Source organism: Stegostoma tigrinum, chromosome 26 (genome assembly GCF_030684315.1).
Source record: "Stegostoma tigrinum isolate sSteTig4 chromosome 26, sSteTig4.hap1, whole genome shotgun sequence".
NCBI lineage: Eukaryota > Metazoa > Chordata > Chondrichthyes > Orectolobiformes > Stegostomatidae > Stegostoma > Stegostoma tigrinum.
In genome coordinates, this window is record NC_081379.1 from 39,263,978 (window position 1) to 39,280,332 (window position 16,355).

Below are 16,355 nucleotides of genomic sequence, written 5' to 3' on the forward strand. Positions count from 1 at the left end.
CTTAAATACCTGTAGAAAGCCTTAGGGTTTACCCTGATCCTATCCGCCAACAACTTCTCATGTCTCCTCCTGGCTCTTCTGAGCTCTCTCTTTAGGTCTTTCCGGGCTACCTCGTAGCCCTCAAGTGCCCTAACTGAGCCTTCACATCTCATCCTAACATAAGCCTTCTTCTTCCTCTTGACCAGAGATTCCACCTTCTTCGTAAACCACAGCTCCCGCACTCTACAGCTTCCTCCCTGCCTGACAGGTACATATTTATCTAGGACACATAGGAGCTTTTCCTTGAATAGGCTCCACATTTCTAATGTGCCCATCCCCTGCAGTTTCCTTCCCCATCCTATGCTCCCTAAATCTTGCCTAATCTCATCGTAATTGCCTTTCCCCCAGCTATAACTCTTGCCCAGTGGTATACACCTATCCCTTTCCATCACTAAACATAACAGCATTGTGATCGCTATCACTAAAGTGCTCACCTACTTCCAAATCTAACACCTGGCCAGGCTTATTACCCAATACCAAATCTAATGTGGCTTCGCCCCTCGTTGGCCTATCTACATACTGTGTCAGGAAGCCCTCCTGCACACTCTGGACAAAAACTGACCCATCTATAGTACTCGAACTATAGTGTTCCCAGTCAATATCTGGAAAGTTGAAGTCCCCCATGACAACTACCCTGTGTCTCTCACTCCTATCGAGAATCATCTTTTCTATCCTTTCCTCTACATCTCTGGAACTATTCGGACCCCTATAGAAAACTCCCAACAGGGTGACCTCTCCTTTCCTGTTTCTAACCTCAGCCCATACTACCTCAGTTGACGAGTCCCCAAACATCCTTTCTGCAACTGTAATACTGTCCTTGACCAACAATGCCACACCTCTGCCCCTTTTGCCATCTTCTCTGTTCTTACTGAAACATCTAAATCCCGGAACCTGCAACAACCATTCCTGTCCCTGCTCTATCCGTGTCTCCGAAATGGCCACAACATCGAAGTCCCAGGTACTAACCCATGCTGCAAGTTCACCCACCTTATTCCGGACGCTCCTGGCATTGAAGTAGACACACTTCAATCCAACTTCTTGCTTGCCGGTGCCATCTTGCTTCCCTGAAACTTTATTTTGGACCACCCTACTCTCAACCTTTTCTATAGTCGAACTACAATTTTGGTGCCCATCGCCCTGCTGAATTAGTTTAAACCCACCTGAACAGCCTTAGCAAATTTCCCCCCCAGGATATCGGTACCCCTCTGGTTCAGGTGAAGACCATCTTGCTTGTAGAGGTCCCACCTACCCCAGAAAGAGCCCCAATTATCCAAGAATCCAAAACCCTCCCTCCTGCACCATCCCTGTAGCCACGTGTTCAACTCCTCTCTCTCCTTATTCCTCGCCTCACTAGCACGTGGCACGGGCAACAACCCAGAGACAACAACTGTTTGTCCTAGCTCTCAGCTTCCATCCTAGCTCCCTGAATTTCTGCCTTAAATCCCCGTCTCTCTTCCTACCTATGTCGTTGGTGCCAATGTGGACCACGACTTGGGGCTGCTCCCCCTTAAGGATCCCAAAAACACGATCAGAGACATCACACACCCTGGCACCTGGGAGGCACCACACCAACCGTGAGTCTCTCTCGTCCCCACAGAACCTCCTATCTGTCCCCCTAACTATGGAGTCCCCGATGACTAATGCTCTGCTCCTCTTCCCCCTTCCCTTCTGAGCAGCAGGGACAGACTCTGTGCCAGAGACCTGTGCCCCACTGCTTTCCCCTGATAAGTCATCCCCCCCAACAGTATCCAAAATGGTATACTTATTGTTGAGGGGAATGGCCACAGGGGATCCCTGCACTGCCTGCCGGTTCCCTTTCTGTCCCCTGACCGTAACCCATCTGCCTTTTATACCCTTTTATATAAATTATATGTATTTAACATGACACCTTACATTAAAGCCATTATACAAGTCAAAATTGTTTTTACATGAGGATAAATGAATATAGTACCAATTTATAAAAGGCTAATATGGTCAGGAAGCACAGCTTCAGTAATCTAAGTAGGATTATGGAGACCAAGCCCTCAAATCATTCAATGCTATTGTAGGGGACTTTAGTAACAGCTTGATAAGAAGGCAATCCTTCAGCTATTTTCATTTTATTTAATTTTGAGGCCCAGATGAACTATTATACTTGACATAATTGTCTCATCCACAATTGAATTTTTGAGTGCTGAGCAAAGCAAGTCATTTTTAAGTTAGAGTACCTACGAAAAGGTATCATAGATGGCTTTGGAGGAATGTGTATTCATTTTCTTTCAGTAATGTGTAACATAGTCAACATTTCACTCTTCTATTTTAGAATAGATCAGAATGTGATGATTTCCTCCTGCCTACCTTTTACTGTAATAAAAAGGCAATTATATAAACAGACAGTAGATCCTGTTGCACTATGTGGAGTGTGATAGAAACTCCTACATTTACAAGACTTGAACAGCAAATTTAATAGCACATATCACCCTTTGTATGAGTGCACTGATTCATTTTATTCAACGTTAGAGGCAAAGGATAGGTTAACAATGGAGATGCTTGTTATGTATTTTTCAGAAGCTTGTTTTCCCCTCACTGAAATTGGCAGTGTAAGTTTCTGATAGTTGGGCTTACTTCCACTTCAGTAATCTCAACTTCTTTGCATCACTCCTTCATGCCCACATTACCAGATTGCTGTGATTCACTGTTAACCATAAGTGTAACATATATTCAAACCTCACTGTCCTCATCCTATAAAGCCACTATATTGCACTATTGGACTCTTCATTGGACTCAAAACTCACCCACAATTTACCTCTAACTTCCCAGAGCCCTTCATGGCTTCTGTATTAAGTGAATGAACACACTCATTCCGTTATTACTAGCTTAACCTGTTCCCAATTTCAGAAACCTTTTCATAGAACATAGAACAATACAGCGCAGAACAGGCCCTTTGGCCCTCGATGTTGCACAGACCTGTGAACTAATCTAAGCCCCTCCCCCTACACTATCCCATCATCATCCACATGCTTATCCAAGGACTGTTTAAATGCCCCAAATGTGGCTGAGTTAACTACATTGGCAGGCAGGGTGTTACATACCCTTACCACTCCGAGTAAAGAACATGCCTCTGACATCAGTCTTAAATCTATCATCCCTCAATTTGTAGCTATGCCCCCTTGTACAAGCTGAAGTCAGCATCCTCAGAAAAAGACTCTCACTGTCCACCCTATCTAATCATTTGATCATCTTGTATGTCTCTATTAAATCCCCTCTCTGCCTCCTTCTCTCCAATGAGAACAGACCCAAGTCCCTCAGCCTTTCTTCATAAGGCCTTTGCTCCAGACCAGGCAACATCCTGGTAAATCTCCTCTGCACCACTTCCAATGCTTCTACATCCTTCCTGTAATGGGGTGACCAGAACTGTACACAATATTCCAAGTGAGGCCGCACTAGCGTTTTGGACAGTTACAGCTCCGGAACTCAATCCCTCTACCAATAAAACCTAACACACCGTAAGCCTTCTTAACAGCACTATCAACCTGGGTGGCCACTTTCAAGGATCTATGTACATGGACACCAAGATCCCTTTGCACATCCACACTACCAAGAATCTTTCCATTGACCCAGTATTCTGCCTTCCTATTATTCTTCCCAAAGTGAATCACCTCACATTTATCTGTATTGAACTCCATTTGCCACCAATCAGCCCAATTCTGCAGTTTATCCAAGTCTCCCTGCAACCTGCAACATTCTTCCACACTGTCCACCAACTTTACTGTCATCTGCAAACTTACGAACCCAAAGTAACCAGAGTTGCTTATGATCCATTTTGACTTTGTAATTGACGTAAATCAAAGTTCCAGATATGTTAAAGATGGGAAATAGAGGCAGCAGGTAATCAAACTAAAATACATGCTCAGAGTTATTGGTTTCCCCTCAAGATGCACAACTCCAGTGCAGAATAAAAGTTATCCTCAGACTCAAAAGGATTGCCTAAAAAAAAAGGATCATTATGACAGATTAATTCACTCACTCGGTCAGGCAGTGGCCAATGTTGCCTTTAATTTGGAGTTTGTTTCCCAAACAGGCAAGGATATTCCAGTTGGACAAGCAACAGGAAGTTTCAATAGTCTATGCTGGTAGGCAGTGACTTAAAACTAAAACACTAAGTGAAATCAGTTTAAAATTTTAAATCTGATTGGACTTCAATCTAGTACTTAATGTCAGTAATGAATTGAAGAAGGAGGTTTAACACGTTTTAAAGTTCTCAGTGCTGATACTAGATAAAATAAAAAAAAAATGAAAAAGATGGGTTTGTGGGAGTGATGAGGACATGGACTTTTGCAAATTCATGAGTAGGCTATGCACTTAAACTGTGCTAATGTACATAGTTTTTCTATGTACTGCTTAATTAGTACACTATTAGAATTAGAAGACAATATGCTGGTGATAAGAGGCTTTCACCAATGTATTAAGTACAAGCCCCAGCAACCGTTGAAATCAGAGGTAGTAAGAACCGTAGACGCTGGAGTCAGAGAGAACAGTGTGGAGCCGGAGGAAAACAGCAGGCCAGACAGCAGAGGAGCAGTAAAGTTGACATTTCAGGTTGGGGCACTTCAGAATATTCTTCCGAATAAGGGTCCTGACCCGAAACATCAACTTTCCTGTTCCTCTATGCTGCCTGGATGATGTGTTCCTCCAGCTCCACACTTAACTGTTGAAATCTGTTTGTTTATATGGACTATGGGGTTTCAGACAGTAAATTCAATCCAGACAAAGAAATGAGCTGCTAAATAATTTGTTGTATTAATGCAGAGTCAGGCGACAGCTTTTTCATTTATGGGCCACCGAACATTTTACCTGCAGCTATTTGTCTCTCAAATAAGAGAAAATTCATAATGAACATACTCAAAAGACATACAAACAAATAAACCAATCAATCAATCAGCAGAATGCAAGCTTAAAGTGGTATCAAAACTTGTTTATTGAATTGGAAATGTTGGAAAGTAGGACAAAGAAAATAAATACAAAGTCACCGGAAAACCTTAGTGACCATTTGTGGGAAGAGTGGAGTGCGGTGGGGTGGGGTGGGATGGGGAGGGGAGGGGAGAAGAAAGAAAGCATCTTAAATTTGGTTTCACCATGCTGGAAATTACACCGGACACATTGTTCAAGTCTCCCTTTGTGGATTAGCAAAAACAGAGGATACTTTTTTTAAAGTAGTCTTTTCCTTGGATCAACTGCATTTGAAGCCCGATAAGTGCAGCCTCTTCAGCCAGACTTAAAAAGAAGGATGGCTACTTGGCCCAGGTAGAAATAGATGAAGTGTTTTGTTTCATGAGTCACGTAGCTTCCGAAGTTTCTACCCACAATACAATGCCATGTGGGATTGTACTTTTTGTCAAATTCCTGCAAAACAACGTTATGCATTATTAAAAAAAGGTATTTCATTGCAACTGTAAACCAACACCCACAAGCAACAGTCCATTAATATAAAAGCAGTTTCATCTTGCAAGGTATTCTATTCTCAATTTAAGTTGGGTATCTCTCTCTGGCTCTCCAGTTTAAGCCCAATCGGAAATTAGCAATTAATTGCCTCAGCTCCATACTCAGATTGATGGATATCCAAAGACAACTGACAAAAATTTAAGACAAACACAATTACTCCTTGCCTTGGGTCTAGTAACCTTCCTAATTAGTGCACTATTATGCACCAGTACTAGATGGTTAAGAGTGGAAGCATTAGTTTGATTTAGCATAGCTATGCATAAACCATTTAAATTGAATTCAATCTGACAAAAGGGCAATCAGATAGCTTCAACAGAACAAAAACAAAAGTTGCTGGAAAAGCCCGGCAGGTCTGGCAGCATAAGTGAAGGGGAAAAAAAAAATCAGAGTTAACATTGAGTCCAGCGACCCTTCCTCTTCAATAAAACATTTGCATATGCAACATGATGCAAGAGATCAGAAGTGCAAACAGAAGATATCTTTTCCAAGGAAGGAGGAAGATGGGTTTTTGCAAAAAAAAAGCTACTCTCTAGTAAATGAAATGTTCAAGATATTAAACTTTGAGGGATTAGCATCCACTTAAAATGGCCAATTAACACATTTCAAAGTCACTAACTTCAGATTCCACTTGTGAAAAAACAAGTGTAATGGTGTGTGAAACAAGGCAAAATGCTGAAATTTTCTAATTAACACCAATTGAAGGTGTCATAACTAAGATCATTTAGGACAATATACAGCTTTTTGATCAAATTCAACACAGAACATCAAGTAGTGTACTTTGTTTGGGGGGGGGGGGGGGTGGCACATTGGGCACAGAGTGAAGAAAGAGTAGAAAAACAAGGGACCTTGCTACACAGATACACAGGCCGTGCAGAATTTGTGGTGCCTGTATCCAAGAGCACAGTATACAGCAAAATAATAAGTTTTAAACAGAAGGCCTTTGCTAGTATTGCGCAGCAAGAGGATGACCTGAATGAGATTAAGGGTTATAATTATTATAAATAATCATACATGAAGGTGATGCAAGGGGGGGGGGGGGGGGAACATTGCATTGTTTACACATGGAAAGAAACACTGTCATTGACTTCATTGGTTCAATTTAAAACTGTTATTCTATAAGTTCGCTGTGAAGTTTAGTTTTAAGTGTACTTGCAAACCATCAGACTGAAGAAAAACAGAAGGCAGCCAGGGAGGCATTCAGAAACCAAATGGTACTTAAGGAGCAGTAATTTATTCTTGTTGCTGTTAATAAGTGAATTATTGTAGTGCTCTAATATACATAATGAGACTTGTTATTCTAGAGGACTATTATATTCTAATTTCCCCGATAAAAATTCATTTCAGTGCAAGACATCAACAAAAGCTTACACGTATTAGCAGAATACATGAACTGTCATTTAATGTCTAAAGAAATATCATTGGAAATAAACATCATAGCAAAACAATAATGTATTAAAGATGGTGTTTTAATTACTGTGGTAACACAGCATAATCAAAAACTATTTTCATGAACTAAAATATTTCAGTTTCCTTTTATACAAAAGTGCAAATCATTCCAGCTAGTACTGCTGCCTCACAGCAACAGGGACCAGGTTCAAATCCACCCTCAGGCAACTGTCTGTGTGGCATTCGCATATTCTCCCTGTATCTGTGGGTTTTTTCTAGGACCTTCGGTTTCCTCCCCCAGTCCAACGATGTACAGGCTAGGTGGACTGGCCATGCTAAATTGCTGAATGTTCAGGGATGTGTTTGACACTAAGGATTCTAAGATTCCAAATAACCAAGTCCACAACACTCACTGGATATTGAATTGCATTAGATTGTTGTGGATTAGACTAAATCAGATACTAGTCTCAAAAGTATTTGAGAATTGAGAGTTTGTACAGGTTGTAGTTGCTTAATTCAACTTCTGTTTCCATAACAGAATTACCACCCTACTCAGTAGGGGGTCAAATGCATAAGATTAGCCATTGCTGTTCATATGGTATTGAAGGAAAGCTGCAAGGACAAAAAGCAAGTGGTCTTAAATTCCCAATTGCATACAAGTCCAACTTAGATGCAGGTGGGCATCTATTACAATTGAGCAACCCTTAGTTTAGATTCAGACAGACTTGCTGTAAAAAGTCATGTGTCCTGTCAGATGTTAGGACTTCTCCCAGAGGGACGACTGATGGTAGTTTAAGCAGAGGGTCACCACATCTCAGGTGAGAAGGACAATCCTTCATAGTAATGTCAGCCAGTGTGGGAATATAACCCGTGCTGTTGGTATCCCTCAGCATTGCCAGCCAGGCAACTGAAGTAACTGACCACTACACTTGCTTAGAATAAGATTTGCAGTTCAATGTCTTATGATCTGATTTAGTAACAGTATCCGAAAGGACAAAACTAGGCTTTGATTTGCAAGCACAATCAATACAGAGAATCATGTTCTTACCTTCTTGATGAAAGCTGCTATATCTTTCTCAATGTTGTACTTCTCTAGTGCTTGGGTAGCACATTCCACAGCTTCCTGCTGCATGTCTTCAGACATGTCAGCATTCTTGATGACAGCTTTTCTTTCAGACATGGTTTACCTGACAGAAAACAAGGAATTCCAAAAAATAGGAATCACCAGCTGTACTAATCTGGAATTGAATGGATTAAAATGTACAAGTAACCCATTTAAGAATATATTGGAGCCAGATTAAAACCTACAGATGCTGGAAACAATTTTAAAAATGCTAAAAAAGTCCCCATAAATGGAGACCACATAGGTGGATATTTCAGACATGGATTCTTCATTTTCAATGAAAGACATTGTTCTATGTTGCTGCTTGTTTTAAATGGAGTGTTTTCTCTGGTACGTCAAACCAGGATTAAATTGCAAACATTAAAATTAGTATCACCAGATTCCCAACACATCAGGAACACAAATGCACACACAATAGTACAGAAAAAGTGTAAGATAGTTAGCCTCAGTCCAATGTTTTTGGAAGACTAAATTATCCCAAACTAACATTCACTTCACCATATACTCACTGTCTCGCAAAAAGACCCATTTCATCAAAGCTTTTCATTTTGCATCAACTAGGACAATTCAGAAGAAATACCAAAACTGAAAAAAGGGGAAAGTGATCTTTCATTTACATCTGGCATTTCTTGTGAATTGCTCCCACAAGTGCAGACCAAAAAGCTTCAACAAAAAAGTCGGTTGTACATTTTTAAAAACAGTTCACAAATATGACTTTTGTGGACCGTTTCCATTGAATACAGTTGAAGACATTAAAAGAAGCCCAGCACAGTGCCATTTCGTGCCTGGGGGAAGAGGTAGAGGGAGAGAAAAAAGAAAGTGTGAGAATAGGAGGGTTGGAAGTAAGAGGGGAGGGCAGAGATGGAGATTTTTAAAAAAAAAGTTTGGCTGCAGTTATAGGAGAAAAAAAAACAAAAAAAGTTAACGCTTTAGGTTGTGACCTCTCCCCTGAAGTGGATCAGGGATGAAGGGAAAGAGCGAGTAGGATGAGGAGAGAAAGGGAGTGGTGGAGAGAAATAAAAGGGAGGGAGGCGGTGAGCGGAAAATTAATTTCTGTTTGCTCGGTCCAAAGTGCAGCCGGACAAGGGCAAGCATCTGCGATTCCTCGCGGCCAGTCAGTCAGTCGCTGGATGAACCCCGTTTAAAAGCGAAGGGATCGGGCTCGGGCTCGGGCTCAGGCTCAGCATCCCCCGCCCAAGAGGCAAAAATAAAAAATTCGCCCACCGCCCCACTCAGAAACGGCAACGGGTCTCGACGGGGCAGCGGCTTTTCGAAGTTAAGGGAGCGGACAAAGAGAGCGTGGCCGTAACCGTCGCCCCAACCCGCCCCCCCCGGGGCATTCTTTTCCTCACCGAGCCTCCTTAACGGTTTTTAAATTTTTGATTTTTTCCTCAAGCCGCCCTCACAACAAGATCATCTCGTGCCTCCCTGGCGATCGCGCAGGCGTGTGCATGCGGGTACCATGAGACTCACTTCTAAATGTACGGTCTCCACCTCAGTTAACGAGTGAGTGAGCAGCGATACTCGGTACCGTCCCGGAGGCTCAGCCCTATCCCTTTTCTTTTCCTCTATATGCCTGTCCTGTCCCGGTCCCGCTACCGAGCAGCCGAATACAGCCAGCTCCCCGCGGGCACCGTCACATAGCGGCAGCCCTGTGCCCAGGCCCCACCCCCCAGCCCATGATCACCACGGCTCCCATTGGTCGGCTCCCGCCCGCGCCGCCCACCCATTGGTCCGGCCCATCAATAACCGCGCCGCTCTTAACCCCGGCGTTTTATTTCGGACCGGCAGGCAGCGCGCCTGGGTGCTGCCGACGTGCGCGGATTGAGGCTGATGGGAGGTTGTAGTGGTGGGGGAGGGGCGAGTGTCTTAGCAACTGGCGGTTGCTGTCATTTATTTATCTATCTACCCAGCGACCATCGTCTGCCGTCCGAATCAACTCGAACGTGTGAGAGAGGAGCACTGCTTTTCGAATATCTCCTGCTGCAGGTGACCGTAGAAAAGGGTTAACCCCCCACCTCCACGCCCTAAAATGGTTTATAATGAGTACCAGTGATGCGAATGGGGGAAATGTGCTGTCCAGGTGCAACCAAACAAAAATCATATGATCTTCTCAACAAACCCATTGGGAAACATTAGGCCAAAAAAATCAACTAGCTAGGGAATCCCTAAAGCTCGTTTACTAAATCACCTGTGGTTTTCACCACAGGTTAAAATTTTTTAGGAACACTTAACACCCTTAAAACTACAAATAAAACTTGTTGGAAGTATACGGTTGGCCCCCTTCAGTATTTGGGTAAAATAGTTTATAAATTAAATGTCAACCTTGTCCAGACATACCATCTGGAGTCAAGATGTATGTATAAACTCCAGGGCTACATCTAGCAAAATCTAGCGCTGCAGTCAATGTGCTGCACTGTTAGACACTGGGATATCTGTTCCCTGCTGTTGTGATCAGGGGCAGACACTCACTGATGACTATGATGATCCACCTGGGGAATTCTCAGTTGTGGGTTCTGTGGGTGCTTGGGCCAATGAACCCAATCCTAGAGCCACGTCTCCAACCATCATTGGCATCTCTTTCCCCGATTCCTTCTGCATGCTTTGTCTTGCTGCTGGGTGTTCTCAAAGAATTGTGATTGCCACCTCGCTATGCTGTAGAGACTTGAGTGTTACGTTGATCCCAAGAATCATGCTGTCAGGGTCACCCATGATGGTAAAGTCTGGGGGGAGGGGGGGCACGAGACAAACCACAATCCAAAACAAGTTCTCAATAGCAATCCAGATGGAGTATACCCATGTGATCCCAATGGCTGCAATGGCAAATGAAGGCTTCAGCAGTATGGAGATCCCCAGTTGTCATGATTTCCTTGCCAATGGAACAGCACCTACCTTATGTCAAGGACCATGGGCTGATGTGCAACAGCATTCCCAAGTTGAAAGCTGTCCTGCACATGAGGAATTCAATACCTTCCCCCTTGACACAGACACAATACAAGACCTCCAAAGAGAAGTGCTGGGGGCAGGATTGTGAGACCTGGGAGTCCCTAGCTTCAGACCAGTACACGAGCAGCAGAATTTGACTCAGTTGTTTTGCTCATGGATTAGGAATAGGAGAGCATTTTGTTAGCTTTCTTCATGATGAGCTGCCTCTTCAGGATATACTCTGCTAACCCCACATGGGGAAGGGGCTAGAAAAGGTGCCTGAGAAATAGTCTGTTCCATCACCAGCCTGGCTGTAAACTGCATCCAGTGGCTTCATCTACCCCTGGTCTGAAAACCAACGTGAAACTTAATTGGAGATAACAAAGTGTGGAGCTGGATGACCACAGCAGGCCAAGCAGCATCTTAGGAGCACAAAAGCTGACGTTTCGGGCCTAGACCCTTCATCAATGGAGGAAGATCTTGTAGCTCTTTTTGAAGAAGATTTTTTGAAGGTGGTGACCAGGCCTACCATTAGTTATTCCTTAACCACATCCACTGTAATTGAAATTGTCTGGATATTTTTCTCACTGCAATTTATCTGGGACATCAATCTGCACAAGTTAGCAGTCAGAGTTCACTATATTACAATACGATCTGTGTTTCATTGACTATGCAGCACTTGGGATGGGGTTTCCCAAAGCTGGGGTCAGGACCCCAAGTAGGTTGCGAGCCCCCATGCAGCAGTGACCACTGAGGAGCTCTGCCTGATTTATAACAGCTGCCCTCCTAGTCTAGCAGTCAGGCCCCCACTTTCACATCAACCCCCGTTCCCCATCTTGCCCTACTTCCACAGTTCTCACTAAGATGTAGCGATAATTTTCAAGCCTCAAACAGGGGTGGCAGCATGAAAAAGCACTGAGTTTGGGATGCCCTGAAGTGAAAAGAAAGTATTAATAGAATGCAGATTTTATTTTCATCCTCGTTTTGGGCAGAGACATAAAAGAAACCGTACACTGGTTAATAACAAGGGCTGAGCTCTAAGTTTTGATGTTATGTGTTCTCTCCCAAGGTGTGCCTGAAGTATCTTACCAGTACTGGCCAGGTTTTTTTTATGCTCTTTATTTAAGTGTATGTTCATGATATTAGAAAGATTTTGGAAGGGTTCCCCACCTAAAAGAATAACTGTTTTGTTCTTACCACAGGTGCCACCTGACTTGGACAGTGCTTCCAATGTTTTTGTTTGTTTAAATTGATTGTAGGATCTCATGATTCTTAGTGACAGTCCGAGTCCAGTGGTATAATCAGGAAACCTTTGTTTTGATACAACTTTGTTACACCTTCAGATCTCCATAACAAAAAGGCACACATTCAGTTTCGGAATGTCATAATTTATACAGTTCAAGCTTAGAGCGCACCCCCCCCAACACACACACACACACACACAAAACCCTTGTATACAATTGCTCAGCAAATCTGAGTTATCCAACTGTGATTGGATTTTTGGTGCAGCATTTTATATCAGCAGTTTGGCTCAGCAATTTACTAGCTGCCACATCCCGATGGGACTGTTCTGTTTGTACACAGTTTAACTGTTGATTGAGAGATAGTAGGAACTGCAGATGCTGGAGAATCTGAGGGAACAAGGTGTAGAGCTGGATGAACACAGCAGGCCAAGCAGCATCAGAGGAGCAGGAAAGCTGATATTTCGTCCTATATCCCCGCCTCTTTGACCTGTCTGCCTCCTCTTCACCTATCTTCCCCTTTATCCATCTTCTATCCACCTCCCCCTCTCTCCCTATTTATTTCAGAACCCCCTTGCCCTCCCCCATTTCTGAAGAAGGGTCTATGCCCGAAACGTCAGCCTTCCTGCTCCTCTGATGCTGCTTGGGCTGTTGTGCTCATCCAGCTCTACACCTTAACTGTTAATTAGTAGAGTTCCATCATTAACCCGATGGAAATTCCACCATTCTCAGCAATTTCCATTTACATTAGCTTGTATATTCCCTATCATTTATCTTATCTGTTGGGTTGGTTGCTTTTTTTTCATGTCAGTTCATTTTCTTCAATTTTCTCTCTCTCCCAAAGTAATCGAAAATCATCAAGATTCAAGTTCTGTTCAATGGATTTGCACCTCGGCAGAGTGCCTGTTTCACTTTGTTCTTAATATGATTCAACAATCTACTGTTGCACCTAGTTGTAGGGCAGCAATTGGGGAACTGATTTCAAACAATCACAGCAGTTACTTGGGATGGAATCTAAGAACTGCCTTGTGTGCTGAGCTCACTACAACAGAGTTGTAATATGTTTACTTATTTTTATGCCTGCAGTTTCTCAACCAATATTTGGTTTTTGGTTTTAGAAAAGATATTTAGTCAACATGTTTCATTGGACATTAATTCTGAAACAGAATTTTTCAATGCCTCAAGGTGCCACACCTAAGTCGGGTTGATGACAACGAGGCAACATATCATACGATCATCAGGTAGGCTCTACCAGTGCTTAAATCGGAAGAAATGAAAGCATGCAAATCTTAAGGGAGTGTCTGAAATAGGCACAAACCACTGTTTTTGAAAAATAAAACTTATAAACCAAATTTTTTAACCTGCACGTTTGTTTGCAATTCTAAAAGATTTTGAATAAACTTTCGATCTGTCATTCTTTTACATTAGCAATAAAATTTTGCTGCCTTGTTAGCATCAGAGTCAGTCTATCAAATCTGCTACAGGGCAATTTAAAAACTCTTGACTGTCTTTTATTTGTTTGAGACACTTGGGCGTCAACTGTACCCTTTTGGTACGACCCAGATATAAACTGTTGTTGCCTATTTCAACATGTAAGGACGAATGTATCAAAAGCTTGAGCTGACCTTATAGCAGCTGTATTGAACAAACTGTACAACCAATTCCCCATTAGACTAATTTTAATGTAAGTGATGCTGAGTTGGTTATATAAAAAATTCAAGATTCAAATTTCAAAAAGTTTATTCAACTAAATTTAAAATATGCCAAAAACATTGATGTGCATTTACATAGCACCTTTAACATAGTTATAAACATATCCCAAGGCATTTCACACTTGCCTTATCAAACAAATTTTGACACTAAAGCTCATGAGAATGTATTGAGATATGTCACCAAAAACTTGGTAAAAGAGAAAGATTTTAAGGAGGTGAGAGAAACCAAAAGGTTTAAGATGATAATAGAACTAAGGGATGATACAGCTGAAGGCACAGCTGCTGGTAGAATGATGGGAATTGGATGTGCAAGAAGCCAGATGTAAAGGAATGCAGAGAAATCAGAGACTTGTAGGGTTGGTGTAGGTTAGAGGGAGAGGCAAGGTCATAGAGGGCTTTTAAAACAAGCATATATTTTTGATTTTAAGGTGTTAACAAAATACTTTTCGAATTGCTTCAATTGATTAGGCACTGCCTTGTCTGGTACTGAGCAAAAATTGGGAAACTCGTGTGTTCAGTGGTGCAGAAGAGGAAAGGTGAACAAACCATTTTGATTTAATTACTTTAAAAAGAAGTTGAATGTGTGGATTAGATAGCCGAGGAATCAGGGAGGACAAATTATGTCAGTAAACCCAAAGGCGAGTTTGATGGATGCTTAGCAAAGCAGGCAAGTAGGGAAATTTCAGAAGTAGAAAGTTGCATGAAATTTTATGCAAGGAAACATATATAGTAATGTTTCAGTTCACACGGCAGACATGAAGCATACTTGTTTATGGAAGTGAAATTATTATTTTGGTTGCAAGAAAAGTATCTGAAGTGAGTTGAAGTCACACAAAGTAAATTCATGAGCCGGCAGCAACATGGAGTAACTATATCATGTATAATCCTGTAGCAGAGATAATGGGAACTGCAGATGCTGGAGAATCTGAGATAACGAAGTGTAGAGCTAGATGAACACAGCAGGCCAAGCAGTGTGCTCCTGGGATGCTGCTTGGCCTGCTGTGTTCATCTAGCTCCACACTTCGTTATCTCATGTATAATCCTAATGGTTATTCTTTTAAATCTTATTATGATCCATTGTTGCAAAATCAATGTTATTCATAAATACAAGCAAAGTCAAAATTACATTCCTACTTTTATGAGAGAGGCCAAGAAATTAAAAGGCATCCCTGATAACAAGCAGGGTAGTCAACCGCTTTCACCACCAGCAGCACTTTTGGCAAGGAATGAGACCATTCCTGATGCAATGAAATTTTCTTTGTTTGACAAAAACTGTGTTGAAATATGTGACAATCGAGAATAAATAGTTCACATTGTTTGGCAGAACAACCCAAGGTTGCAATTCTAGAAGGGTGTATTCTAAAAATTCAAGACAGACACCCAAAGACTAATCTGGAAGATAATGGACATGGAGTTGAGAAATTCAGCAACATGCTGATTATCATGACATGCAAAGCTGTATGAAGTCACCACGAAGACCTAAAGATCATGATCAATGGACAAAATCCCCTTCATTCACAGGATGATGTTTCTTTTCTTCAGGATGACAATACCATCTGTCAGTGCTGGAATGAATATTTCAAAAACTTCACAGTCATGAATCCGTAGTGACAGCTGATACTCTCCAGACCATCCCTCATATTCTCTGATAGAAACCATGCGTGAACTGCCATTGATGAACAAGCACTCAAATGGATAAGAAGCACTAAACTTGCATCTGTGGTGGTATTCCAGCTGAGGATTTTAAAATTGATAGTTTGTTGCTGAAACTCCAGGATCCATGTGGACATTTTGCTGATTTGAGAAGAACCTCCTTGCGGTGACTTCAGGAATGAGACGATTGTAACGATCTTCAAAATAGTCAATGTATTTTCCTCTTGTAAATAGCAACAAATATCCTGACATGGATTCTCCCGAATTGCCTACTTTTTGTGGCTGAGGAAATCCTCGTTCAGCAGCAATAAGTACTTTGCATTAATTAACGTGACCAAAGCATGTGACTCAGTAAATCTGAAGTGCTGTGGATTGTGCTCCAATGATTTGGAGTCCAGGAAGTTTAATCACAGTCCTACAATTGCTTCTCGACAATGTGATTACAACCATCTTGATTGGGAATTCTGAAATTGATATGCTATGTATTAGTCTCCTTATTTAGATGTATAGTTGCAATGTCAAGGCATACAAGGCAGTGGGCCATGTGCTGGAAAATAGGATTAGAATAGTGGTTGTTTTTGATCAGCGTAGATTTGATGGGCCAAAGGGCCTTTTCTGTGCTGTAGACTTCGATGACTACCATTTACAATCTATCTGACAGCACTTTTTGTCTCATCAAACAATCAGCTGGCTGCTGCTGTAAGTATTAAACACTGTTTCGATGGAAAGCTCTTGAACCCCGGTTGACAAGATAAAACGAACGCACCATAGATATACATATGAATGTACACATTA

The 16,355-nt window shown here is 42.0% G+C and overlaps 1 protein-coding gene across 2 annotated transcripts; it reads right to left on the bottom strand.

The window, feature by feature from the left end:
• Positions 1–4,972: 4,972 nt before the first annotated feature.
• LOC125463915 (dynein light chain 2, cytoplasmic-like) lies at positions 4,973–9,702 on the bottom strand. 2 transcript variants are annotated; one of them, XM_048555681.2, is made up of 3 exons: positions 9,503–9,702; positions 7,955–8,093; positions 4,973–5,421 (listed from the first exon to the last, which is right to left on the bottom strand). In XM_048555681.2, the coding sequence occupies exons 2-3, from the start codon at positions 8,084–8,086 to the stop codon at positions 5,284–5,286; spliced, it is 270 nt and encodes an 89-aa protein (XP_048411638.1). In that variant the 5' UTR covers positions 8,087–8,093; positions 9,503–9,702; the 3' UTR covers positions 4,973–5,283. The 2 variants fall into 2 exon arrangements, with proteins under 2 accessions (XP_048411638.1, XP_059511089.1); XM_059655106.1 differs by lacking the exon at positions 9,503–9,702 and adding an exon at positions 9,382–9,495.
• Positions 9,703–16,355: the final 6,653 nt, after the last annotated feature.

Bases quoted from the DNA above. Each gene is read 5' to 3' on its own strand.
- LOC125463915 (XM_048555681.2), bottom strand. From the start codon at position 8,086: ATGTCTGAAAGAAAAGCTGTCATCAAGAATGCTGACATGTCTGAAGAC. The intron at 5,422-7,954 runs GTAAGAACATGA...GTTGTTTTGCAG, and splicing joins TAGCAGCTTTCATCAAGAAG to GAATTTGACAAAAAGTACAA.